Source organism: Phyllostomus hastatus, unplaced genomic scaffold (assembly GCF_019186645.2).
Source record: "Phyllostomus hastatus isolate PE091 unplaced genomic scaffold, TTU_PhHast_1.1 phas_contig_196, whole genome shotgun sequence".
NCBI lineage: Eukaryota > Metazoa > Chordata > Mammalia > Chiroptera > Phyllostomidae > Phyllostomus > Phyllostomus hastatus.
Window position 1 is genome coordinate 1,107,254 of NW_025333709.1, and position 26,682 is coordinate 1,133,935.

At 64.6% G+C, this 26,682-nt stretch overlaps 1 protein-coding gene across 2 annotated transcripts in view; it reads left to right on the forward strand.

Annotated features, from left to right (window-relative positions):
* Positions 1 to 26,682, forward strand: part of FAM193A (family with sequence similarity 193 member A) — a 108,789-nt gene that overhangs the window by 50,757 nt on the left and 31,350 nt on the right. For both annotated transcript variants that reach the window (XM_045834402.1, XM_045834403.1), the window contains exons 3-10: positions 7,591 to 7,721; positions 8,273 to 8,443; positions 11,521 to 11,755; positions 16,948 to 17,072; positions 21,214 to 21,361; positions 24,578 to 24,655; positions 25,819 to 25,931; positions 26,005 to 26,247. In XM_045834402.1, the coding sequence (XP_045690358.1) occupies positions 7,591 to 7,721; positions 8,273 to 8,443; positions 11,521 to 11,755; positions 16,948 to 17,072; positions 21,214 to 21,361; positions 24,578 to 24,655; positions 25,819 to 25,931; positions 26,005 to 26,247 (1,244 nt within the window). The remainder of the gene's footprint in view (positions 1 to 7,590; positions 7,722 to 8,272; positions 8,444 to 11,520; positions 11,756 to 16,947; positions 17,073 to 21,213; positions 21,362 to 24,577; positions 24,656 to 25,818; positions 25,932 to 26,004; positions 26,248 to 26,682) is intronic.

The following is a 26,682-nucleotide window of genomic DNA, read 5'->3' on the forward strand; positions in this document are numbered from 1 at the left end:
GCCAGGCCTGCCCCGTGCCGGAGAAGCCCCGATGCAGGGGAGACCCCGCAGAGGCGTGAAGAGCGCGCCGCTGGGCGGCCAGGACCGGGCTGTGCTGAGGCGGCCTCCGGTCTCGGCTGCTCTTCACGGCGGCGTGTGTGTGAGTGAGTTGTAGTGATGTTCAGAGCTGTTGCGTGTGAGTTGCAGACGAGCTTGGGACTTTATACTTACACAAGGGCTTAAAAGCATAAGTTGTATTGCATTTTCCATTTGTAACGTTTAAGTAACACAAAGGTTGTCTGGTTGCGGGTGGGAGGTGGCTGCGCTGGGAGAATTAGTTTTTCTTTGATGAGGTCTGTGTGGCACTGACGGTTCTGGCCACAAGGACGCGACCTCACCAAATTCACGGTCGCCGTCGTTTTCAAGGTGGGCTGTTCTCAAGGCTCTGTTGGGCTGTGGACGTGAGCCGCCGTGGCTATGCTCTCCTGGGTGGCCGAGAGGGGGCCCCGCCCTTCACCCCGAGGAGACGGGTTCTTTCGCAGTGGCCGTGTGCAGGGTGCGCCGTCCCAGTTTAAACCAGCCACTGCAGAGTCGGCGGGTCCTGGTCCTGGTCCTGGTCCTGGCCCTGGTCCTGGCCCTGACCGAGAGCGTTTGCCCTGTTGGGTCTCGGCCCGTGATACAAGCGCCAGCTCCCCGGTGAGGAGCGTCGTGGAAGTGGCGGCTGGCGTCCTTGCTGCTGCTGCCCGGAGTCGTCAGACTGGCGGGACAGAAAGGCAGTCGGAACGGCAAGCCTTTCACGTGGCTCCTTTCACGGAACGTAATGCTGCTGAGACCCACACGTGCCATGGCCTCTGCCGGTGGTTAATTTCTGTCTCTGAGTAGTAGTCCACCGTAAGGAAGAACCGCAGCTGGCCTCTCCGTCAGCAGTGGAGGGACATTTGCGTGTCCCTGGCTCTGGCTGACATGAATACAGCTCCTAGCGACATTTCAGTACACGTCTCTGGTGTGGACACAGTTCGCTTCTCCTTGATAAGTACCCAGGAGTGGAGTTCAAGGCCATAGGCTAAGTGCGTGGCTGACACCATGAGGGACTGTCCGGCTGTGGTGCGGAGTGCCCGCCCTCCCTTCCAGCCCCGTGGGAGCGCTCCGTCCTGGCCAGGGCCAGACGCTGACCGTCCTTCCTCGTAGCCGCTCAGGTGGCCCACGGTGTTACCTACCGCACGTGGTTTTAATTTGCATTTTTTAACGGCTTGTTGAGCGTCTTTTTATGTGCTTATTTTCCACCTGTAGCTCTGGTAAAGTGGCTGTTCACATCTTCTACCTGTATTTAATTGAGTTGATTGTCTTATTGAGTTGGGAGACTCAATAAGATATATATATATATATCTTTATATAATATATATATATCTTTATATAATAAGATGTATATATCTTTATATATTTTGAACACAAGCCTTTTATAAGATATGTTTCTCAAATATTTTCTCCCAGTGTTTGGCTTTCCTTTTTGTTTTATAACACCTTTTTTTGAAGAGCAAAAGTGTTACGTGTTCATCAAGTCCAGTGTATCAACTTGTAAATGATTTGGGCTGTTTTCTGTGGAGAAGATCTTTGCTACCCAGGGTTATAAAGATCTGTTTCCCTCTGCTTTTTCTGGACGTTTTATTGTTTGAGCTGAAACATTTGACTTGCTACTTATTTTGATGATGTTGGTGACGTCTATGACTTTTGTAAAGGAAGACTTTTTGCACGTGGACGCCCATTTCCAGACTGTTGGTGGAAGTGCTGTTTTTCCTCGTGGAATCACAGCGGGGGCCGTGCTCCCCGTCGTGTGTGCGCCCGGCCGTCCTGCCTGGGCCCCGGGGGCTTTCCGCAGCAAGTCCCGACGACATTGGGGGTGGGGGTCCTCCGGCTGCACTCCCTTTTCCGCAGCGTTTGGCCCTCCTGGGTGCTCTGCGCTTCCGTGGAGAGCTCAGAGGCACCTGTCTGGCCTCTGCGGGGAGACACGCTGCTCTGAGCTGCGGGCACCGGCGCTGCGTCGCGCCGTAGACCGGTTTGGGGAGGACGGACACTTTCTCGTCGAGTCTCCGCCGGTGTGTGTGGTGGGGTCTCCACTAAGTTGGGTCTCTCACGTCTGTTCTTAGAGTAGCTTTGTCGTCTTCAAACTACAGGCTTCCCCCTAGTGTATGGAAAATTTTCCCATGTGTTGTATTTTCTCCTGTTATTTTGAACGAGGCTTCTGAAGTTTTTGCGCCTGGTTGTGTGTTGCTAGCGTAGAGACACGCGGCTGTTCTCGTGGGCCCAGCCTGTGCCTTGTGAAGCCCCGCTCACCACCACCACCTCTGGCCGTCTTTCGGCAGGCTCCTCGGGCTTCCTTGGCTTCTGCGTGGACGGCCACGCCGTCCGCAAACGGCGTGTGCATTCCTTCCCAGTCTGCAGTTTACTTCTCCTTGCCTTCCCGCCGGGGCTCGGGCCTCCAGCGTGACGCTGCGTAGGAGCGGTGTACGTGGGCAGCCTTCCCTGCCCCGGTCGGGGGCAGCGTTTAGTCCGTGCCTGGGAAGTGCGGGACCGGGGGCAGGGAGGGCGAGCCAGGTCGAAGGGCCTGGCTTGTGTTTTCGTCCACGGAGACTCACTGTGAACGGGCGTTTAGTTTTGTCCAACTCTGCCTGCATCTGTTGAGATGATCATGGAAGGTTTTCTTCCGTTTGGGAAAGCTAGTCACGGCCTTGTGACTTTGCAAACCCCGGAAGAGCTTTCCCTTCCCCGGGGCGACCCGGACGCAGCAGGGCGTGCGCGTGGGCCGCTCTGTGGGCCGCTGGTGCTTTGCTGGGGGTCGCCGCGTCTGTGCTCCCGGGGCGGTCAGCCAGTCAGCTTCTCGTCTCCGAGTGTCTGGGAGTGGCTTGGGTGTCCGGGTGGTGCCTCGTGGCGCGGGCTGGAAGATACTCTTCCCTCTTTAGGATTCCTTGGACGGGCTCGTGGGGTGTTGGTGCTCGTTCTCCCTTGAGTGTCTGGCAGCCGTCCCCGGTGAGGCTGCCCTGGCCCCAGGCCGCCTTGTCGGGAAGGCGGGGGCTCGTTGGCGGGGGTCTTGGCTGGCGAACAGCAGGCGTTCCTCTCTCGCTTCCAGGGGCCGGGGAGCCCCACAGCGGAAGCACCCCAGGCTTGGCGTCTTGGGGCAGGGGCCCTGGGCCTGGCTCCTGGGCCCCCTCTCCTCTGGCCTCAGTGGCCTCGGGGCCTGGCCGGGAGGGTTTGAACTCGGGGCTCAGCCTGGTTGGTAGAGGAGGTTGTCTTTTCCCTCACGAGGGAGCCTCGTCCCTCTGGCCTTGAGCCTGCGAATTCGCCGTCTGCGGAAGTCGAGGCGCCAGGCTGTGCGTCCGGGCCCCGACTTGGGGCTGCGCGTCAGGGCGACTCAGTGACACCGGGGGCTCCCCTCGTGGCGGATGTGTCTGCGCAGAGGTGCCCACGGCTCTCCTCCGTCTTCTTTCACTGCTGGGGTCTCGGGCCGCCTGCCGCCCCTCCCCTTCCGTGTTCCCGGTGTTGCCACTGGTCGGGGCTCGTCTCTCTTCCCCCTGACAGCTCGGCTGGAGGGTGAACATTTCCGAGTGTATCGATCTTTTGGTTGCGTTGATTTTCCATTTTATATTTCGTTAGTTTTTGCTCTTTATTATTTCTGTCTTTCTACTTTAGATTTGATTTGTTATTCTTTTGGTTTCTTAATGTAGAAGTTTACGTTACTGATTTGAGACCTTTCTTCTTTTCTGATACACATACTTAATTTCATAAAATTCTTTCTAAACATTACTTTAGTGGCACCCCAGAATTTTGATGCGTTGTCTTTCATTGTACTAAAAATATTTTATAATTTTCCTTACTGTGATTTATTCTTTGACCCACAGATGTAGGTGTATTTTTTAACTTCCAAATATTTTGGAGTATTTTCCAGGTATCTTTTTCCCCCTGCGGTGTGCGTGACATGTAGCAACATGCTGGTTTCAGGTGTGTGCGGTGACGACTGTGCCCTCTGTGGAATGACCGCCCCAGTGAGTCTAGCCAGCGTTGTCACCGCACGTGGCCACACGTTTTTTTGCGCGAGGAGAAGTTTTAAAATCTGTTCTCCTAGCAACTTTCAAGCATACAGCACAATATTTAGGTTTTTAAAATTTATTTATTTTAGAGGGAGGGAGAGAAACATTGATGGGTTGCCTCTTGCACAGCCCCAACAACCCAGGCACGTGCCCTGACCGGGAATCGAACCGGTGACCTCTCAGTTCTCAGGCGGCGCCGAGCCCACTGAGCCAGCCCAGCCAGGGCAGCGGTGGTAGCTGGAGTCTCCGCGCTGCACACGGTGTCCCCAGTTCTCATTCATTCATTCTGTAACTGGACGTTTGTGTCTCTTGACTCTCTTGTTTTGCTATTGATTATTGGCTCAGTTCTCTTACAGTCCAAGAGCTTGCTTATATTATTCGGTTTTTAGAAATTGTTGACGTTCCAGGGCCAGTCTTGGTTGAGGTTTCACGCGCACTGGAGAGCGCCCGTGTTCTGTTGTCGGGAAGCGGGTGCCGTGACCGGGAGTCCGAGCGGCCTGGTCGAGGGCGGCACCCCTGTTGTCTGCGTCATCCTCCTGCCTCTGTCGGGGTCGTGCGGCCCCTTTTGTCTGGAGCACCACTGTCTGTGAGCGGGACGTCCTAACCTTTTTCTTCTCCTTTTTAAAAGATTTTATTTAGTTAGTTTTAGAGAGGGGAAGAGAGGGAGAACGAGAGGGAGAGAAACATCCATGTGCGGTCGCCTCTCGCACGCCCCCTACTGGGGCCCTGGCCTGAAACCCAGGCATGTGCCCTGACTGGGAACCGAACCGGCAACCCCTTGGTTTGCAGGCTGGTGCTCAGTCCACTGAGCCACACCAGTCAGGGCTAATCTCTTAAGTCTGTTTTATATTTCCTTTTTAAAGAATTTCTTTAAAGACAATCCACTTGTGTTATTTTATTTAAGCCACTAACTTGGTGGTAATCTGTTACAGCAGTGGCAGGAGACTCTTACACTTTCACCGACCAGAGAGCCAGGCCTGTGAGGCCAGGCGGTGTCTTGGCGGCTGTGTCCCCAGCACCTGCCCTCACTCCTGGGGGGCTGCCTGCTGACTGAGCAGGCGGCTGCACGGATGACCGGGAGTCCCCCCTGCTGGGCTGAGAGGGTTGGCGCAGAAAGGACGCCTGGTCTTCTGGGACCATTTTCGTCTCCTGAAGTTCTGCTTGCCCGCGTTTTTACACCCCCTGTGCCTCCCTCCTCGTGTGTGTGCTCCCCCTGCTCTCCTGGGCGCGTGCGGCCTCACTCTCCCGGTCCGGGCCCTCGTCTGTCGGCAGCAGCGCGTCCCTTACTTCGGGGTCTGTTCCTGGTGATGGGTTTCTCCCCGGTGATGGGCCACGTTCTCCTGCGTCTGGGCTTTGGTCCCGAATGGTGGACATGGTGCACTTTACACCGTCGAGTGGTGGGCTTTGTTGTTCCAAACCGCGCTGGGCATGGACGGAACACAGCAGCCGAGTTGAATCCGAGTGCTGCAGGGTGACGCCCCCAGGGGTTTGCTGGGCAGCCGTCTCGGCCTGTTTCCAGACTCCGCCCCTTGCCCGCAGCAGCCGCTCCTTCCCGGGTCCTCGGCTGTGGACCCGAGGCCTCGGGGCACCAGGCAGCGCGTGGGTGCTGGGTGCTGGGTGCTGGCGCACAGCGGGGAGCAGCTCGGCGAGGCCCCGTGAGGGAGGCGGTGAACAGGCAGACACCGGGGTGGCAGCAGGCAGTCTGGGGTGACAGGCGAGCACCTGGGGTGTGTGAGGTCAGGGGGCGGCGCCACGCCCTCGTCTGAGCCAGCTGCAGGCCCGCTGCCCACATCTGTGCGAGGGGCGGGGGCTCTGACCAGGCCGGTCCAGGAGGCAGCCTCTCTGGAGCACGGGAGGGGTCGCAGAAGTTCAGAGGGTGCCGTCAGGACTCTGGGCAGCAGAGAGGCAGCGGAGGAGTTGCGGGCGGCCTGGTGGGCTTGCTGGGGTCCCCTCACACCCCCAGGTGGCAGGAGCAGCGGAGAGAGTGGGGACTGGGGGGCGGGGCTCGGCCTTTGCAGTGCCCCTGCAGCGCCCTCTTCTGACCGGCAGGGCCTGGCGCCCAGGCCCAGGAGCAGCTCGCAGGCCCGCCCTTCCTCACGGGGCGGGGCGGGTTTGGAGCGAGGGGCTCCCCTGCCTCCCTGAGCAGATGCTGGTCTTCTCACTGAGGGGCAGCAGGTGGAGAGGTCCCCTCACTGAGACCCAGTGCACCGGCACCCCTGGGAGAGGCTGCGGGGGCCTTGACGGCAGAGCCCCCCAGTGCGCAGGTCTCACCCTGGGGTCCCTCTGGCTGCTTTGTGGAGGAGGGGGCACCGTGGGTCAGCGTGGGGGCCCCAGGCAGGAGGTGGCTATGGTCAGACCGGGCTGGAAGCCGGGGTGGGACCCGGTGCTGGTGAGTCTGCTTAGCCCTGGAGGCAGTGGGGAGGCAGGACTGCTGCGCCCACCTTCGCCGAGGTGCCCTGAGCACCCAGCCACCACGTGCGGCCCGGGCCCCTCTGAGAGAGGCAGACCTGCGGGTGGCAGGAGGAGGAGCCAGCCAGGACGATGGTCACTGGTCACGGCGCTGGCTGTCCTCTTGGTGAGCCCCGGGCGGGGAGGGGCGAGTACCTTCCTTCGCTGCGTTTGGTCTCCAGCTCTGTACCAGTCCGTGAGACTGGTGACAGAGTCCCACTGCAGCCCTGTCACCGGGGGACAGGGTGCCGGCCGGGCGGGTCGTGCAGTTCTGTTCTGAGACGGGAAAGTGCAGGGCGGGCGAGGGCTCGTGAGGCGGGGCCTCCGGTTGTCATGGTGTTCCCTGGAGTCGCTGTTGGCAGCGTCTTTTAGGTGCTGCTGGACGGCGGGGCTCGGAGGTCCACGCCTGCTCCTCCGTCCCGCCCAGGCGGCCCCTCCCCTCAGCCAGAGCAGGCGGCCTGGTGGGTGGGAGTCTGCGGGCCGGAGGCCTCCGGTCGCTGGGCCGGAGTGGCCACTAGGTTTCCACTCAGTGCCGTTGCAGGGGACTGGCTCCGTCACTGCCGGAGGCGCCCACGGGGCGATCACCGTGGGCTGCGTGGGCCCCAGGGGTGGAGCCGCCCGTTGGCGAGGACGGGAGGGAGCCCTTGGCTGTCCCATGGGTCATAGCGTCGAGGGGACCGGGGGCAGGCTCCAGACGAGACTCCTGGGTGTCAGGGAGGAAGAGTTCCCCGTGTGACCTCGTTCAGGATTTTCAGTCTCGGTTTTATGTGGTTCTTTAAGGGCATTTTCCTGAAATTTGTGTATGAGCATTTGCTTTTCTGATTAAATTTATTTTTATTCCATCACTGTTGACCCCCCCCACCGCCCTCCTCCACCCCCACCCCACCACAGCCCCCACACCGTTGTCCATGCCCACGAGTTCTGACGAGCAAACTGAACTCGCGAGCAAAGCAGAGACCAGCTCCTGCAGAGCAGGGCCTGGGGGTGGGGTGGCTTGCGCCGAGGACAGAGAGGTGGGCGGAGAGCTGCCTGCGAGGACGTCTGAGCGTGACCGGTCTGTGCTGTTCTCTCTCTCGAACAGGGCCAGGACTTCCTGCTGCACAGCCCTCTGGGCGGGGCCCCGGCGGAGGCAGGCGGCGGGAGGCTGGGTCTGGGTCCCCAGCCGCTGCCCTCGGACACGGCGTGTGCTTGTGATGCCTGCAGCGAGCGCAGGTACCGGAGCGGACGGGGGCCACGGGACGGGGGCCACGGGGCGGGGGCTGGGGCTGGGGCAGCGGCTTCTTCACGAAGGCCACGCACTGCTGAGAGGGAGCCCGTGGCCTGTGGCCTGTGGCGGGGCTGTGGGGGAGGGGGCCCGGATGAGTGAGACCCCTCCCTCCTCCTTACCCTGGGGGCTAGCTGGAGGGAGCTGGTGCTCAGAGGGGACAGGAGCCAGGGCTCAGTCATTGGAGTCCAAGGTCGGTGGGGTGGGCAGGGCCTGGTGTGGCTGCCCGAACCCTGGGCCGGTGCGGGTGAGAGCTGCCGGACGGGCTCCTGGACAGCAGAGGCCGGGAGCCAGGCCGGTCGGCGTCCCCGGTCCCTGCTGAGGGGGGCCGACGTCTCCTGGAGACGCACGAGGTCTCAGAGACCGGACCGTGAGGGCAGTGCCCTGCGGCGGCAGCAGGGCCAGATGGTGGGGGAGTGCTGGGTGTGGAGGGGAGGGGCCCTGGGGTGGGAGGGGGATGGGCTGAACCACCCTGACCCACCCTCGTGCTGCCTCACAGGGAGATCCCGGCGGCGGAGCCGGACCGCGAGCCGCAGCAGCTGCAGAACTACTGGTCCGAAGTGCGCTACATGGTCCGCTGCATCTACCGCCAGGCGGGGACCCCGCTGGCAGACGACCAGGACCAGTCCCTGGTGCCTGACAAGGAGGGGGTGAAGGAGCTCGTGGATAGGTACACGTGTCCCCTGTGTCCCGTCCCTCCCTGGCCTGTGCCCCCGGGCCTGGCCTCTGCCCGGGGTGGGGCTGGGAGGCTCTGCCACGGGGTGCAGGTGCACTGCGGGCCCTCTGCACAGGGCCTCGAATTCTGGTCGGCCGAAACCCTCGCTGCTGGTGTGGCAGAAGTGAGGTTGCGTGCCTCTGCCGCTAGTCTGCGTTGAGAGCAGCACTCGGTGCTCGCTGTGCCGGGAGCGCATCCGGCAGCGGTCGCGCCTGCACGGCCAGGACACGGGGGCCCCAGGCGTGGAGCCCGGGCAGGCGCCCGGCTGGGCCCGGCCTGTCGGGCGTCTGTGGGCAGGCGCGGCCCAGCGCGCAGCGTCTGCTCTTCAGCGGCACCGCGTGCTCCCCGTGACAGCTCAGGATTCGAGGTGGATGTCGTTTTCACTTTTTCACATAGTTTTAGCCCCCCCCTTTTTTTTCTTTTTTTAAGTGTTCCAAATAAAAGTGGTAAATGTGAGCTAGAAACTTCACGGTTCGATTCCTCATACTGGTTTCTTTTTCGCATGTCTCGAATGCGGCACCTGCGGGCGTCTGTGAGCCTGGTTTGCCGTCGAGTCGCTCCTTCCTGGACACGGGGGCAGCGACGGGCCGCGGGCCGCGGGAGCCGGCCGGTGGTGTCGGCCGCTGTGTCCGGGTGGGACCGGGTGCCTCTGCGGTGCCGCGGCCTGGTGTGTGCCTTTTTCGAGGTCAGGTCTCCTAGTGAGTGTTAGAGCAAAACACGCAAGCTGCACGTGACCCGTGGCTTCACAGCTCACGCACGCTTGGGAAGAGGCCGAGGTGAAGTCAGAGGCAGGTGAAAGGAGACACTCAGCAAGTCGCAGAGCAGAGGAGGGAGGTGTGGCCGAGACGAGGACGGTGGCCCGTGCAGGGCTGAGGCTGGGGACAGCGCTGCCCCGCCAGGGAGGCGCCCTGTCCGGACGGCAGGACTCCACGTCCCCGTTAGAGGAGTGTGTCTCGCACACCCGCCCTCTCCCAGTCCTGTGTCCGAGAGCACTTTCTGTTTCGGTGCCGCACTTGGGAAAGGGGCATCAGGGAAGCCCATGGCCAGGGGCCGCCCTGGCCGGCGAGGCCACTCCTTCCCCGCTCTGGGGCCCTCGGTGTCCCGCGGGACCTGGCTCTGCCTCCACCTCCCGCCCCTGCCCTGTTCTCCTGCCTTTGTTTCCCCCCCGGAGCCGTGGCATTTGCTCCTCTCTGTCGGAGCGTTCTGCCCTCTCCAGGGTCTCTCTCTCTGTCATCCCCCGCCCACCACTCCCATCGAAGAGGCCGCCCTCTCACGTCTGAGGGCCTGGTCCTGCCACGCACCCCTCACCCGCCGAGGACGGCGCTCTGTGTGTGCACGCGCAGGCCGGCTCCCGGGTGTGGGCGCCGCGGCGTGGCCCCAGCACGTGGTGCAGTGCGGGTGGTGGGGCGTCTGGGTGAGCCCCTGCGGCATCTCCAGCACCCTCCTCGGCCGCAGAACTTTTAGGGAGATCTGTTGGCAGAAACACCGCCCGGTCATTTCGTTCCGTTTATAAGGCACCGACACAGACGAGGAAATAAGACACAACGTGTGTCTAGTTTCACCAGGCTGAGGGGCTAAGAAGGAAGCACCCAGTGTGCTTGTGAGCTTGCCGGTCCCTGTGTCCTCTGAGTTTTGTGTGGCTTTTCTGTAACAGGTGAAATGCATTCTGTTCCAGAGGACAGTTAGGCTAGATTGTTGGACTGAAAGTCCTGTTTATCTCTCTGGAGTGTATTACCCACAGTGGGGACCCACGGGTTTTTACTGTGTCTCTGGCCGCGTTTTGTATGAAGCATCACGCACCCCATTGTGGGGTTTTACTTGGCTCCTTCACGGCCGAGGCGGGGGCGGGGGTCTTGAAAGGGGAGCAGGCAGTAACTCGCTCTGCCCTCTCGCCCGGACGTGGTGCCCGCAGGTGAAAGGGCCCGTTCTGTGGCGTCCAGGGGCTGTAGTGACCGGTGTCTCACAGCCCAAGTCTAGTGACGGGGCCCCCTCTGCGCCGGGGGGAGAGGGGGGTGCGGGTGCGGACTGGTGCCCCGGGGGCCCTCGCCGTCCCCCGAGGGGCCCTCCGGGGCTCGCGTGAACAGCTGTGCCCGGTACTGGAGAATGGGCCACGGAGGGGCTGCACGGACACGTCAGCCACTGCTGCGGCTCCGGGGGGGGGGGGCGCGGCAGGGGCACACTGGTCTTGCTCTTGCTCTTCAGCTTGCAGACTTCATTTTATTACAAACACTTCCTTAGTCTTTCGGTGGGGTGGTTTAAGAAGAGATGAAGTGTCTCTGAGTTCCCCTGGTTATAGAACCAATGCAGGCTCCCTGGGGCTGCGTACTGAACTCCAAGAACGAGAGGGTGCCGCCGGCGGCCTCCCCCACCCAGGGGTCGCCCCGTGGGGTCAGGGTCATTGTTTTTGCTCCACAGTGTCTTCAGTTTCCCGTGTTGCTAAGTCAGGGTCCAGAGTCACCCTGAGGCGCTGGTGTGGCCACTCTGCCACCTGCTGGCTCTGTGGGTCCCCACACCCTCCCAGGCCCGTGTGGGCTTCCGTGTTCAGTCCTCTGAGAGCCCAGTGGATGGTGACCGAGTTAGTAGAGAGCGCCGCCAGGTGGGGGACCGAGTTAGTGCAGGTGGCAGAGCCAGCCGGGTGGGGGACCGAGTTAGTGCAGGTGGCAGCCGGCCGGGTGGGGGACCGAGTTAGTGCAGGTGGCAGAGCCAGCCGGGTGGGGGACCGAGTTAGTGCAGGTGGCAGCCGGCCGGGTGGGGGACCGAGTTAGCGCAGGGGAAAGGAGGCCGGCACAGAGGACGCTCTCAGTAAATGTCAGTTTTTTGGGTCTTGGTGGGATGACGCGGGCCCACTCCTGACACTCCCGGCCCGTCTCCCTTTGTTGGGACGGGCGAGTGCATCTCCCGGGTCATGAGAAGGTGGTGTCGTTTCAGGTGGGCTCCTGGGGAGAGGCGTCAGGAGCGATGCCCGTGGGCGTAGAACGTGCTCCGAGGGGGCAGGGCGCGCGGGTGAGCGGTGACTGTCTCTCTGTGTGCAGGCTCTGCGAGAGGGACCCCTACCAGCTGTATCAGCGGCTGGAGCAGCAGGCCCGAGAGTACGTGCTGGAGATGAAGGTCCGCCTGCTGCGGCAGCTGTCGGCCGCGGCCCGCGTGCGGGCGCCGTCCGGCCCGCAGGGCCCGCCTCAGGCCCACCAGTTCGTCTCCCTGCTGCTGGAGGAGTACAGCGCCCTCTGCCAGGCGGCCCGCACCATCAGCACCTTCCTCGACACGCTGGTGAGGGCCCACCTTCCTCTGGCTCGGCGGGGCACTGGGGGCGCTTGGGTCGGGGGCGTGTGGCCCAGACCACCGTCGAGGCGCCCCGGGGGCCAGGGCTAGCCTGACTTCTCTCCCCTCCCCTGCCGTGGGACGAAAGTCTTGAGTGGTGGGAGGTGGTGGCATGTCATGAAACACCGTCTGGGGCGCGGGAAGCCGAGGGAGCGAGGCGGCGGACTGGGCGTGGTGAGGGCCGGCCTGCGGTCGGCAGGGACACGAAAGGGAAGGGCTGCTTGGGCGGCCGGTCACTGTTGCCGCCGAGCACAGGGCGTGCGTGTGGTGCGTGCCCGGGTGGTGGTGCACACGTGGAGGGCACACTGCTCCCCGGACAGCGCCCACCCACGCAGGCGCCCCGAGGAAGGAGACGGGCGGGGTGCTCTCCCTGGGTCTCGGACTGCCGCCAGGAGCAACGTGGGGGGCTCGGAAACGTGGCTGCCGGCAGCAGGGGCTGGAGACTGCCTCGGCACCCGCTGGTGGGAAGGGGGCCCCACTCCCTGGGAAGAGAGCCTCCGTCTCTTGACGGCCGCGGAAGCCCCTGCTCACCTGTGGCCGTCTGAGGGTGTCGTCGTGACTCAGGTTGTATTGGATGGCGCTTCCCTAGGCTGGTTTCTTAGTGGTGGGACCTCACTTGGAAACAGATGGTTCTTGAGTTTCAGCCTAACGGCCTTTATGTGCTTCTAAAGTTGGCAGACCTTCCCACCAGAAAAGCTCACGCAGTCCTGCAAGTAGTGTGGGGGGTCAGGGGCTTCTTCAGGCTTCGCTGCAGCGTGAGTGCCCTTCGCTCAGCGGCTCCCGGAACCTGGGGCGGGCGCTGGTCGGGAGGGGCGCTGGTGAGCGTCGGGGCCAGCCCACCCCGCTCTCGCTCCCTCTCCCGCCCTGCCTCCGGCGTGTCCTTCTGCCCCTCAGAAGTGCCCTCCCTGGCAGCACCCTGGGACCTCCGTGGCCCCGAGGACAGGGGTGCAGCTCAGCGCGTCCCCTGCCTGCGTCCGCCGTCGTGCCGGCGCCCACTGCCCCCGCTCGGCCCCGGGTCAGCGCGGGACGCCGCTCTGTGAGGCCGACGACAGTTCCTTTGAGCCACACCTACTGGAGCAGATGCCTAGCGATCTGCATAGGAGTTTTCTTACGGTTTGGGAAAAACCGGTGGATTTGAAGCACGAACTACAGCTCCTTGGTCAGTGACCATTCTTCCTGCGTCCAGAGACACCCACTGTGGCCGTCCCCAGTGGCACAGTGCACGGGCCCTGGACACTTCCGTCCTGCGAGGGACACAGCTGCGCTGCTGGTGGGCGAGCTCCAGCGCGGGGAGGTCTGTCACAGCACGCCGCTGCTGAGACGGCGTGAAGGGCGGGACGCCTCCGAGCTGAGAAGCCCCCGCGCTCCAGAGCCAGCACTCGCCCAAGGGCTCTTGAGACACCGGGACGCGGCCGCCCGTGGCCCGAGTCCGTCCCGGTGGGACCTGCCCCTGCTGCCGGGGCCACGGGGCCTCACCGCGCAGCGCGAGCGAGAAGCCGAGGGTCCTCGCACGGCGGGGGCAGCAGGAACATCCGCCCCAGGCCTCGGCCGGGTGGGCGGGAAAGCGCGGCCTCGCCTCCTGGGGGGCGGTAGCTGGGCTGCTGCCCAGAGGGGTGTGGTCTGACCGGAGGCTGTTGGCCTCCTGTGAGAGCCTCAGGGCTGGGAGGGACTGCGGTTGCCCGGCAGGTCAGGCAGCCACAGCGCCCTCTGCAGGCTCGACGCCACCACATGTAACCACGGGCCGTGTCACGCCCACGAAACTGGCGGGGCCCACCAACACACACACACACGGTCCATAGAAACACTTTCCAGACACACCAGGCAGCTCTGCGGTTGGGGGTTCGGACGCGGGTCCGAGAAGGCCCGCACGTGGTCCGCAGCGTCCTTCCCGGCCTGCCCTGCGCCCCCGTGGCCGAAGGGGCCCGCGGAGCCCCACTGAGGTGGCCCCTGCGCCAGGGTCTCGGAGCGGCGCCACAGTGGGGGCTCAGAGACGGGGGTGGGGGGTGGAGAGCTTTGGTTAACTTGGATTTTATCCGTCACTATTTCCTGTATGGAAATCAAAAGAGAAACTTAGAGATGTTGATTACTTTAAAAATAAGCCCATTGCATAACAAAAAGAGCCTTTTTTGAATTAAAAAAAAACTGTTTTCAAAACAACACCTTTATTTAGAAGGGGGCTGTCATTTACGTTTTTGCAAATTTCCAGAGTCTTGCTTGGACCCTGGGTTCTCATACCCGCTCTGCACGGGGCTGGCTGCCCTCGGCCGTTGCGGTGGGCGCCACCGCGGGAGCCCGATGCCGCGCTGTCTCCCGGCAGGTGGCTGTGGTGGCCGCTCTGGGAGAACGCCGGAGCCCGGCTGCTTCCCCAGTTAGTTCCGGCGTCGGCCCCGAATCCGAATCACAGAGCCGACCACTCGCCCCCGGCAGACCTGCTCACCGGGCTTTCCTCGTGGCACGCGCCACTCGCCTGAGAACACCGGCGCGCCGAAGGAGCTGTGGCCGCCTGCACGGTGCAGGGTGAAGAGTCGCCGATCCTCGCCAGGAAGACCTTGATGCGTGGGGGAGCTTCGAGGCCACGCTGGCAGATGCGCAGCGTCCTGAGCTCCGGTCTCTGCTCGAGAGCTGAGACTTGACGGCCACAAGCCGGGTCAGCTGCTTTCCGGCAGGAAGCAAGGTCACTTGCTGTGTGGGCCCTGCCGCCTGATTCCCTGCTGACGTCTCCAGAAGTGACACCCCGCTCTCCTGACCCTGCAGGACCCACAGAATGCGTGCCCACGGAAACACGTTTCCAGACGTGTGGCCTTCTGGGAAGTGCGCCCCTGGGGTCAGGGTCACATTTCTTCCACACGCTAAGTTGTAAAATGAAAGGGACACTAGACTTTAGTTATGCTGCCAGGCCTCTGGGCAGTGCCCCGCCAGGCTGTAGTGACCCTGAAATCCGAATTTCCGTCCACAAGGATGTACAAACCCTGCATGCCCTGCTCTCTCTCGAGGTTTGCTGTAGGACTTGCTTCGGAACCCTCCCCTCCTCCCCCTCCTCCTCCCCCTCCCCAAAACCCCGGCAGCTTGTGTGTTTGAACTTGGGGAGGAAGGCGAGCTCAGGTGGGAACCTTCGAATCAGAGCACGGGGGCTTCTGCCTGCCTGGGCCCGGTCCCTGATGTCCTCACACAAGCCTCACCTACGGCACACACCCCGCGGAGCCTGGGCCCTGTGTGCCCCGGGCAAGGGGCTCAGCCTGCGGGAGGCTGTTTCTGGCCCAAGCTCAGGGTTGTTGCCGGTGCAGGCACTGCCGGTGCTGGCTGCGGGAAGTACTCTGCTCTCGGCACGAGCCAGCATCCCTGCCGGCACAGCTGGTGAGGCCAGTTTGGGGTCTGCTTTCTCTCACGGGCCTCGCCTGAAGTGTAGGTTCAGAGTTCAGGGAGCACGCCGGGCGTGGCCCTGGCTAGGTGACCCTGGCCGCTAGAGCGCCATCCCGGCGTGCCGAGGTTTCGGGTCCGGCCCCCCAGTCGGGGCACGTGCGAGAAGCAGTGGTGAATGTGGGAGGGGGCAGAAACGCGCTCACCCTTCCCCCCGCCCCAGATCAAGAAGCAAACGTTAGAAAAACTTGACCATCTTCAGAAATCCGTTTTTGCCCAGTTACCTGCAGTTGCTGTCAGTCCCAAATGCCACAGTGACGGTCCTGTGTTGTAACTCATTGCTGGGTGCTCATAGGCTGGCGGGCAGGGCCCACTGACTCTGTCCAGGAGGTAAGTGGGGGGCAGCACCCTGCCCGCCCCCCCTCCGAGGGCCTGGTCTACAGCTGCCCTAGCGCCTGCCTGTTCCTCGTCGCGGAGACGAGTCGTGAACCGGCTCGGGCCTGCTCCTTTTCCCCGGGGCGCTGCTGGAGACGGGCCGCTGCGGTGCTCTCTGCTCCCGTCCCTGGCCCGGCGCCTGCGCAGACTGGCCTCCGGAGGCCTGTGACACTGCCCTCTCCACGCTGCCAGCTGTGGCTGTGACCTCACAGCCACGTCGGGTCAGAGGCCAGGGGCTGAGTGTCGGTCCCGGCCCCGGCCTCCCGCACGCCCCGCTTCCCTGTGTCGCCCCGCTGCGGCTCAGAGGGGTGTTGGGTGCGGGGTGTGGGGTGTGGGCGAGCTGTCGCGGTGCGGGCGGCGCGAGAGTGAGCCAGGGCGCCGCGTGGCACCAGGGAGGGGTCGGAGCGGTGCAGCTGTCCCAGAGCTCCGGCCGGCGGCCGCGGGGACCAGTGGGCAGCGCCGGCCAGCGTGTGCGCCCAGTGTGCGTGCAGCCTCGTCCCGCGGTGCCGCTGCTCCCGGGGCACGGGCGACGGAGCGCCCCCTGTGGGGCATCGCTGGCGTCTGCGGGCGGGGGAGGGTGCACAGGCAGAGGCCGCTGCGTGTCGCCCCCGAGGGACCCGTTTCCGACGGGGCGCGCAGGGACAGTGTGGGGTGGGGGGCGGTTCCTGCGCAGGCCCTCGTCAGGGCGCGAGCCAGGTGCGCTCCTGCACCGTCACGGCGAGGCCCGTCCGCAGTGCGGCGGCCTGTGGGGACAGGAACACGCTGCCCCTGCCGGTCCCCCCCTCGCGGTGAGGGCTGGCGCCTGTCTCTCCTGATGCCACTCTCCGCGGTGGCCAGCACGCCCCCGGGTGCCCAAGCCGTCATCTGAACCGAGGGGTGCGTTTCTCCAGGTCCGTTGGGGAGGACAGTCCCGACCTCGCACGGGTGTCACTCGGGGGCTGCTGGCCTCCGTCAGACGGGGGGGTTGCTCCCGACGAGCCCGGGGGCGGCTGTCCCTCGTCGTGGAGGGGCCTGCACACGTGTGGGCTGCGGAGAGTGGGGTGTCGATGCTTGGGAGAGCGTGGTTGTAAGAAGTGACCCCCAAGCATGCGCAGCCATCCCCTTCTCCCTCTGCCCCTCCTCGCCTGCGTGGGCCCCACCCCATCGTCTGCGTGCGCGCGTGTGGGCGGGGGGGGGGGGCGGGGGGGCGGTCTCCGCCCTGCGTGCCCACCGCACAGGGGCAGCGGCTCCTCGTCTGCGGACGGCTCTGGGCCCGTGCTGCCAGGGCCGGCGGAGGGGGAGAGGAGGTCCTTCTGGGGAGTTTTAAGTGTCATCAACTCAGTACGTCTTCTATGTATTTTCTTAACTAGGAAAATGAGCACTTGAAAAAGTTCCAGGTGACATGGGAACTGCACAATAAGCACCTGTTTGAAAATCTGGTCTTTTCGGAGCCCCTTCTCCAGAGCAACCTGCCAGCACTGGTGTCTCAAATCAGGTATTTAGTCCTCATGTGCGTGTGTCCCGTGGTGTGGCAGCCGGGTCCTGCTCCCGCGCGTGGCGTGGGTGCCTCTGAACACCACTGCGGTGTGGGCGGTCTCGTCGGGAGAGCCTCGGGTCCCGGGGAAGCCGGTCTGGGCAGGAAGCTACACACCCGAGTGACATGGCTGCACTGGAGAGTGACAGGCCCAGCGTCAGTGCTGCTCATTGTGACACCACGGACTCCTCAGGGATACGGGGACGCGGCGGGAAACGGCATCCTCCCTGGACGAGCCCCGGGCAGGGCTGGGGGCCGGGCTGTCGCTGTCCCCGTGGCTGTGGCGTTGGACGTGCCGGGGCAGGCGGGCGGGGGGCGGGCTTTCCACTGTGGGTCTCAGGGGCAGGGAGGCTCCCGGGCACTGGGCCCGGGGTCAGCCACACTGGGTGTCTCTGACGTCCCCTCAGCATCTTCGTCCTCAGCGTGGTCCTTCCTGCGTGTGCAGAGGGCACCCTGGGCGCCCGCCCCCGTGAGGGCTGCGGCCGGTGCACCGGGCACGGTGCCCGGGGACGTTGCCCAGACCCCTGCTGTCAGTGAGCCCGGGGCCCAGCTGCCGGCCCCCCCCCCGTGTCTGCCGGCCCCCCGAGTGGACTCGCACGCCAGGCGCATCGCAGTGACAGCACAGGAGGGGTCGTGTTTATTTAAATGCCCTTACTGGGAGTTGGACCAGACTCGCAGAGGACAAAAGTTACTATCGTTGTTATCTCCTTAGAGAGAAAGGGAGGGAGAGAGTGGGAGAGAAACCTGGGTGTGAAAGAGAAACATCCATCAGTTGCCTCTCACATGCCCCCCCCCCACGCACCTGGGGACTGGACTACAGCCCAGGAGTGTGCCCTGCCGGGGACCGAACCCATGACGGCTCCGGGGCTGGCAGTTATTTTTAAGTAAACGAGTCACTGTCGTAGCTGACGTGCAGACCAGTTGTCTTCCCTCTGGAGGCCCAGATGCGCACCCGCCTGCGTGTCCCTCGCTCTGGGGGGGCACGGCCTCCTGGGCGGTCACTAAAGCGCGTCAGGGACGAGCAGGCCGGGGGACAGTGGTGCCGCCGGGGGCCCCTCCCCCGGGGCGGCACGGAGGCCCGGTGTCCCCCCGGAAAAGAGAGTCGAGGGCAGTCGAAGCCACGCGACTGCGACGCGGAGCCTGGCCTTGTCCCCGCGCACGCACGACGTCCCGCCCGCACCAGCACGCTGCAGAGACTCGCGTCTTGGCAGGAGGGGTGCCAAGGTTGCAGCCGGTTTCCCCTCGAGGTTTTGTGTCGGCCTGGTGAGCTCGTGAGTGTGACCGGCCCGTCCTCCGACGGGAGCGGTGCCAGGAGCCCGGCGTGTGTCGCGGCACGCCGCCGTTTTCTGCGCCCCGCGTCGGGTTTCCCCCGCGCTCCTCGTCGGGGAAGCTGCTCACGCTCGAACCGGAGCTCTGGGGCCGGGCATGGCTCTCGGGGGCCGGCAGGGGCGGGGAGCAGACACTGGGGCGCCAGCTGGGGAGCAGGGGCGCGCAGTGGTCCCTGAGGGCTGGGCACTCAGAGGGGGTTCCCTGTGTGCCCCCTGTGGGTAATACATGAACCCCACGCCCTGAGGTCATGGCCTTGTCGGCGGCCCAAGGAACCCACTGTTGCTTGCACGGTGACACTCTGTCTCTGGCCCACATCTGTTCAGCTGTGCGATAAAGTGAAACGGAGATCCGGAGGATGACACCGAACAAGTGTGTCCCTTAATGAGTTGTTAGCGGGCGGTGTCCCGCAGGTGCCACCTGTCACGGCCACCGGAGGCCAGTCCCCTGCGCGCCCGTGCGTGCGTGGGCGCCTCACTGGCAGGCCCGGCCCGGCCCCGCCCTCCCCTCTGCAGTGCGCGTCCCCGCAGGCCTGCCTCGAGTTAGCTGTGGGACGGGCCGCTCCCCTCCGCAGCAGGCGTGCCCGGTGCGCGCCGCGACCGCACAGGCCCCCCGCGGAGAACGTGCCGTGCACCGAGCGGCTCTCGGTGTGCTGGTGCGGGACTCACTTCTGCGGCCGTAGTGAAGTGACGTGACCCACGACTCCTCAGGCTCTGAGTGTGCTGTTCTGTAGCATGGAGCACCCACAGTTGGGGCGACCAGCACCTGTTTCTAGAACTCTCCGCCTCCCCGAACAGAAGCCCTGTCACCGTGGGCCAGGGCCTGCCTCACAGCCCTGCCCCTTTGCTGCGTGTGTCTGGAGACCCCTTCATCTGCAGGCCCCTCCCCTCCTCCGTGGCACAGACCAGGGCACAGACCAGGGCCCGTCTGCTCCCGGGCAGGGCCCCGGCTGCAGCCCGGGAGGTGGTGGCAGGACCCAGCAGCCCCGTCAGACTCCGCCTCCATCCCAGTGGCTGGGCTGGGAGCCTTGGTGTGTCTGCCTGTCTGTGGCTGTGGCTGTGTGTAGCTGTGGTCTTCGTTTGTGGTCCTTGTACAACGTGGATCGTTGGGGAGAATTCTGATTACGGTCGTAAATGAGCTTCCTCGAACTGATTTTATTTCATTCTCTCGGTCCCGTTCCGTCTCCCTGCACGGTGTGTGTCGTCGATGTCAGCCGTCCCCACGTGGCCGCGTTGGTACAGAGAGAACGATCGGGTGGGGGCTGGTCTGCCGAGTCGTCGTCTCCGGACCCCGGGGCCTGTCTCCTCGGGGCCCCGCCAGCTGTGCTGGACTGGGAGCCTGTGCCTGCAGACCGAGCTGCGGTGACCCCCGGGGGGCATCCCCGTGGGCTCCCGTAGATCCCGTGGACGAGCGGGTCTCACCCGCAGTTCCTGGGGCCGAGGTGTGTGGGTGGGCAGAGGCCAGTGCTCTCTGGCATGCCCCGTCCTGGCTGCCGGGGGCAGGTGTGTAAAGAGTGGCTGTCTGTCAGGCTGTGGTGAGCAGGGGTGGGGAGGGCACCCTGCCTCCTGGCTGCTGGAGTGGGGTGCTGTCAGGGCCTCTGGGCCTCTGTAGACCCCAGGGGTGCCTCTGGGTGTGTGTCTGGAGTTTAGCGTCCTAGGGCAGAAGCAGCCCCAGTCACTGTGGGGGTCACTGCGGGGGTCACTGCGGGGGTCACTGCGGGGGTCAGCGTGCCTCCCTCTCTCTCTCCCTCTGGGTGCCCTGCCCCTGACCCCACCGGGCCCTGTGGAAGCGCATTTGCTGTGTGCGGTCAGCACAGGTGTGTCTCCCCAGCGGGCGCCTGGGGACGAGGCAGAGGAGCCTTTCCCGGGCTCTGGGTGGAAGTCATTTTGTGTGCACCGTTGGTGTAGCAGCATTCTGTTGTCACTGCGGTAGAATTCGGGAAGTGTGGGAAGTCACGAGGAGGAGGCGGCGCCGCGCACGACTGGGCGTTCTGGACGGCCTCCTGGGCCCACCCCGCGCACACGGCCCACCCCTCGCACACGCTGATACCACGCACACGCCCACCCCGCGCCGCAGCCGCACCTCGCTCAGCACGTGAAGGCCAGGCTGCGTGCCTGCGTCTTGCGCGCGGCTGGGCCTCCTCCCCTCGGCGGTGCGCACCTGGGTGCCCGGGGCTGGGAGGCCGTCGCTGCGGCGTTGGTCCTGGGGGAGGTGGGGGGCGCGCAGCTGCCAGAGCCCCCCACCCACAGCGCCGGCTGTCGGCCCGCACGTGCTCCGGGCGGGGGCCGGCGCGTCTCTGTTTCTGGAGTCCCTCGTCCTCGTGCGGTTGTTTTGGTTCAGACGGTGGTGTGTTCAAGCACCGCGAAAGCAAGCAGCTGCCCGCGCGGAGCTGCAGGTCCCCTGGTCCTCGCACAGGCCTCTCCGGCTGCCCCCAGCCGTGTCCTCCCGCAGACAGGGGCGCGTCCTCTGTCTCCTGTTCGTGTCCCCACTTCCCTCCCATCTCACTGTGTCCTTAACAAGGCGCGGAACAGAGCGGGTGACAGCACGGTCACACCTTGTGGTTCGAGCCAGGGTGTCTGTCCGACCTCGTCTGGGGGCCGGGTCCGGGCTGTGCCACCCCGACTGCTCTGTGCGCTGCGTGTGGTGCACCCGTCCGCCCGGCCTCCACCCCCAGGTGCGGCCCTCTCTGTCCTGGGGCCCTGCTTCTCGGGCCGCGCCTGGGGCCGGAGCCTCTGGACACCACCCCCCCCCCACGCTGAAAGGCCTCTCCCCATAGGCTGGGCACCACGACGCACGACGCCTGCGGCGAGGACGCCTACAGCACCTTGCTGCAGCGATACCAGCGCTCCGAGGAGGAGCTGCGCGGCGTCGCCGCCGAGTGGCTGGAGTGCCAGAAGCGGATCGACGCCTACGTCGACGAGCAGGTGCGGCTGCGCCAACCCTACCGCGAGCTTGGCGGGAGGGCGGGGTGCACACGGGCGGCCCTCGCCGGGGGCGGCGCGGGCAGGGGGCAGCAGAGCCTCGGCACTTGGCCCGTCACTGAGCACCGTGCCTTCCAGAGCCTGGGACGCACAGAGCGCCAGGGCCTGTGGGACCGGTTCTCCACACCCCTGGCCGGCCGGCCGGAAAGGGGGTGCTGGCCTGAACACGGCAGGTCGCCGTGGGGCCGGTGGCTGACAGTGGGGGCAAGGGCAGCAGAGAAGCAGGGCTCCTGGGAAGGTGGGGCCTGAGGGCGGGGTGGTGCGTCAGCCGGGGCCTCTCCAGTGGCAGGAGCAGGGGCTTCTGCGCGGTCCCCCGCCCCCCCCCCCCGCACTGTTGAGTCCCCTTTTCAAACTGGCCATAGTAGCATCTGCTTGCAGAGGGAACCGAGGGTCTCCTGGAACCCCCAGGGGTGTCCGCGTAACCAGACACTTGGCCCCAGTTTGAGCCTTCCCGTCCGAGAAGATGCTGTGTGCATCTCCTGTGAGGTTGGACGTGTGTCCTGGGTTGCGGCGGCGCGGTTTACACCCTTCTCACTGTGGTCACGCCAGGGGGTGGGTGGTTGGGGGGGCTCTGGTGAGTGGCACCCCAAATCTTCCAGCTCTGGATGGGCTGACGGGATGAGCTTCCTAGTAGCTGTTGCTGGTGTGCCCAGGGAAGCCCGGTGCTGTCCCGCCCTCGCGCCCGACGCCGTGGCCGCTGCACGTTTCACGGCTGGTCCCTGGGAACCTTCCACGAGCCCTGACAGCCCTGTCACAGCTGCAGCACAGGAACAGGGCGTGCCTGGGCATCGCACGTCGTCTGGTGCTGGCCACACAGATTTTTGATGCTTTTTAGCAAATTGAAGAAGTTTTTTCTAGCTTGTGAAGGTTATTATTTTTGTAAAAACAAGAATAGATACTGAATTCGTGTGTGTTTTTTCTTTTACACATCTCCAGAAGGTTTAAGAGACTAGGTTTCCTAATCTTCAGACACTGCGCGTCCCTGGGATGAAAGTCTGCCAGAGGCCTGGCTGGTCAGAGTGCCCGCCCAGTGCGCCGGGGCTGTGGGTTCGATCCCCAGTCAGGGCGCAGAACGGAAGCAGGCGACGGGTGCATCACTAAGAGGAACAGCAGACTGAGGCTTCTCTCTCTCCTTTCCTTTCTCTCCAAACGCAGATAAGAATTTTCAAACACCCTACTAGACCATGACACATTACTTCAATCCGTTCTAAGGTCTGACTAGCTGATGCTCCATTTGGGGTCCCTGTGTCTGTGTCTGAGGTGCTGTGGTGCTTGGTTCAGCGGCGAGCGCGCTGAGGCTGGGGTGCAGTGCAGGGCTTGTCCTGGAGGGCTTGTCCGGTTTATGTGGGGGTTACGCCAGTCTCAGGGAACAAACTGAGAAACTGTCCGTGTTTTCAGTTTGGGGGAACACTTTAAATTTTCTGTTCTATAAAGGGTGTTCTAAAAATCCCCGCTAAACTTTGGGTCTTGATTTGTTTTGCAGGCAGTAGGGACAGGACTAGAGGGTTTTGTTTTGTTTTTCAGTCTTCACCCAAGGATGTGTTGATGGATTGGAGAGAAGAAAGGGGGAGGGGAGAGAGAGAGACATTGTTTGCCTCCTCTGTGCACCCAGACCAAGGATTGAACCTGCCACCCAGGCATGTGCCCTGGCCAGGGGCTGAACTCACAACCTTCTGGTGTGCAGGACGATGCTCCAACCACCTGAGCCACCTGGCCAGGGCAGGACTATTGATCTCTTACTGCCCCTTCAGTTCACATTGCATTATTAGTCTGCCTGGGCGCTCTGCTCTGTGAGGGAGTTTCACAAATGGCTCTCTGCCTGGGAAGTTGTCCACGGCGTTTCCGTGGAAGGGCCAGAGCCCCAGCTCGTGCTCACGGGGAGGTGTGGGGTGAGAACGCCCCGGCCCCCTGGGCTGCCTCTCGTGGCCACGCTTTAGAGAGAGTGCTTTGTCCAGCAGAGGTCACGAGAGGGCAGCGTGCCTGCTGTCCTGCCGTCCCCATGGAGTGCCCGCAGAGCTGCTGAGACCTTGGGGGAGGCCTGCGTCGCCAGGGGAAATCCGAAAAGCCTTTTCCTGGGTGACTCGGCGTTTTCAGGGGTGCCAGCCCCGCCGCATAGCCCGCGGCACCGCCGGCAGCTCTTCTGAGCTGGGGGGGAGTCGGTCGTGCGGAGTTCGGGGACTCTCCCCTCGCTGTCCTCCCCCCCACACACCCCCCCCCCCAGCTCTGTGCGGCCCTCCCCTGCGGGTCAGCCCGGGAGGGACGGGCAGCGCCAGCATCTGCAACTGTGTTTTCCCAACGGTTTCAGCTTTTACTGTTGAGTCCTTCCCACCGTGTTCGGTGGTTTCTTGTTTTACGTCATTTTGTCTTTTTACACCGAACGCATACTTCTCGGTCTTTTTTGCTCTGTTTTGCTCTCAGGTCGGCCCAAACCTGTGTGTTTGCTGCAACGTGGGCACATGTTGTGAAACGGGATTTGTGGGGCTGTCATTGCCAGTTACGTCGGCATCAGTTTCCTCTCGGGTGGCTTGAGCCATGGGAAGTTCTCTCCCAGTGTGCGAGCTTCACGTTATGGAGTCACTCTTCCCTTGCTCGGGAGGGTTTGGTGGGAGTGTTCTGTCGCCAGTGGGACTGGGTGTGTCTGGTCTATACAATGTCAAGGTCGGTTCTCGCGTCGCAGCCTCACCCTCCGAAGGAGGGCAGTGCCTTTCGCTTCTCCCTCGCTCGCCCTCGGTGTGTTTCTGAGGGTTGTGGTCGGGCGCCTGCGCCTACACCACCCGCTCCCTCCCGGCCCCGCTCCTCCTCCGGGCTCACCCTCCGCATCCACGCTGCTCTCCCGGCCCGGCGCCCGCCCTCCGCCCTCGTGCGTGCCACACGGCACGGGCCTTCGGTGGGCGCCAGACACCCGTCCCCCCGGCGCCGGCGGGCCCCTCCGACCCCCTCGGTCCTCGCTCTGCGCTCTCCCCGCCGTGGGCACCGCGCCTTCGGGCACTGGGAGCTGGTCGGCCAGCAGCGCGGGCATGGAGACAGCGTCAGCGGCGTGGCCATGCCGCCCCGCCCTGGTCCATGCAGCGCTTCCATGCGCGTCACCCCCACGGCCCCCTAGAGAGGCCCGGGCGCGCCTCCCGGCTCTCAGCGCCGTGCTCTGCTGCTTCCCCCCAGATGACGGTGAGGACCAAGCCGCGCGCGCTGGCAGAAGACTGGGAGGTTTTCAGGCAGCGGCGGTTCCTCGAGGAGCAGGTGAGGCTGTGGGCCGGCGCCGCTGCGCGCTGCGCGCTGCGCGGCTCCGAAACACCGACTCGGTGAGCCTGACACTCCCCTCCCGGGCGGGCGGTGCTGAGTCCAGTGTATGCGCGTGGGGTGGCCCGGGGAGGCCACCGCGCTCAGCGACCGCCCTCGAGCGGGGGCCCGCCCTTCCCCGCTGTGGCGGCCCTGGGACGCTCAGTGTCCTGGAAACCCGCTTCCCTCGGCCCGGGCGCTCGCGCCGCTGCGGCTCCCCGGCCGTCTGAGTCTCCCTGGCCTCGCCCCCACGCCCGCCCCCGCCCCTCACCCCCGTGGTCTTCTCTGGCACCACAGGTGGACAGAGGGCCCTGTCTCCGGCTCGCACACCTGACCCCCCAGCCTCCCCACGTGGCTTCTGTCCGGCCAGAAGGCCCTTCCAGCTGCCAGTGCCCCGTGGTCGGGGCCGGCCCCGGCTCCTTCCGAAGTCCAGGTGCTCACCTAGTCGTTGGCAGGTCTGGGTGCCACTTCCTGGGCAGCTCCCGGACGGACCCCTCCTCGGGGCCGGTCTTCCTTCCTGCCGCTGGTGTCCGCTCCGGCCAGCCGTCCTCACAGCCGAGCCCTCCGCCCCGCCTCTGCCCTCGGGTGCACAGCCCGCAGACCTGCCAGGCCGCACGCTCGGCCCTGGGTCAGCAGACCTTCGGGAGGTGTCAGAGGGACGCCCCGCCGGCGCTTGTCCCTCGGCTCCTGGCAGCACCGCCAGCGCGGCCTCCTCCCGGCCTTGCTCAGGCCTGGGCGCCGTGGCCCCACGCAGCTCTCTGCACGGACCTCTCTCTGGCTCCACAGTTCTGCCTCCTGCCCGTCTCTCTCTGAGCCACAGCCCCTCGGGGCAGGGGCTCATCTCTGTGCTGCTGCGGGGGCCCAGCTCGCGCCAGCGCACGGCAGGCCTCGGGAGAGCGGGGGGCAGGTGTCGGCCGGGGAGCCTGCCCAGGGTGGCTGATCGCTGGCCCGTGTGGCTCTCTCTGCCTGCAGACTCCTGGCCCACCACCCCCTCCCCTGGCCCTGTCCGACCTCAAGAAGCTGCGGACTCCGTTTCTAGATGAGCATGACTGAAAACCAGGAGACCCGTGGTAGCGGGAGACTTGTCCTGCCGACCTGACCTCCTGTTTTACAATCCCCTCTAGTTAACCAGCAAGAAGGCGGTCACGGGTGAGAACAACTTCACGGACGCCGTGAGGCAGGTGCTGTCATCCCGGCTGAGCGTGCCCGACTGCCCCAGCTGCCACTACCGCAGAAGGTGAGGCACTCGTGGCCCGTGGGGCGCGCCCGGAGGGCCCTGGTCGTCTCAGTGACCGTCCCCTCCCACTCAGGTGTGCCTGTGACGACTGTAGCCTCTCGCACATCCTCACGTGTGGCATCGTGGACCCCCCCGTCCCGGGTGACACCCACGCCCACCAGCTGCCGCTGCAGGCGGGCTCCGCTCCAGACTGCGTCTCTGAGATGCGCCCGCCCAGCGCGTCGTCCGCGAGCTCGGGGTCGGGCTCCAGCTCCCCGGTCGCCGTGCAGCAGCGCCCCAGACTCGTCCTCGCGGACAGCGGCCCCACACCAGCCTTGTGAGTTGCGTCTTCATCAGAAGGTGTCAGAGGTGTGACATTTGCGAGAGCAGACGTTTAAGCCCGTGACCGACTTGAGACCGCTGCCCCGGTGGCAGCACATGTCCAGTGTCTCGCCACGGAAGTGCCTGTGCGGCTCTGTCCGGCTGTCTGTGTCTGAGGGTGCAGGGGTCGCAAAGGCAAACACTGCTGACCCGGGCGGCTCCCACGCCCCTTCGCTCTGCGTGGGCCAGAACTGCGTCTGCTCGGCACCGGCAGGAGCACCCCGTCCCCCGGGCCCGCCGGGTGGGCCGGCAGGGTCGCGGCCCTCGCTCGGGGCAGGTGGCCGTGGCTCCTGCACACTCCCCTTGGAGCGTGTGCTCTCCCCCAGCTGGCGCCAGCCAGCCGCCCGGGCCCTCGCTCCTGCTCAGGCTCCCCAGCGACGGCGGGAGGCAG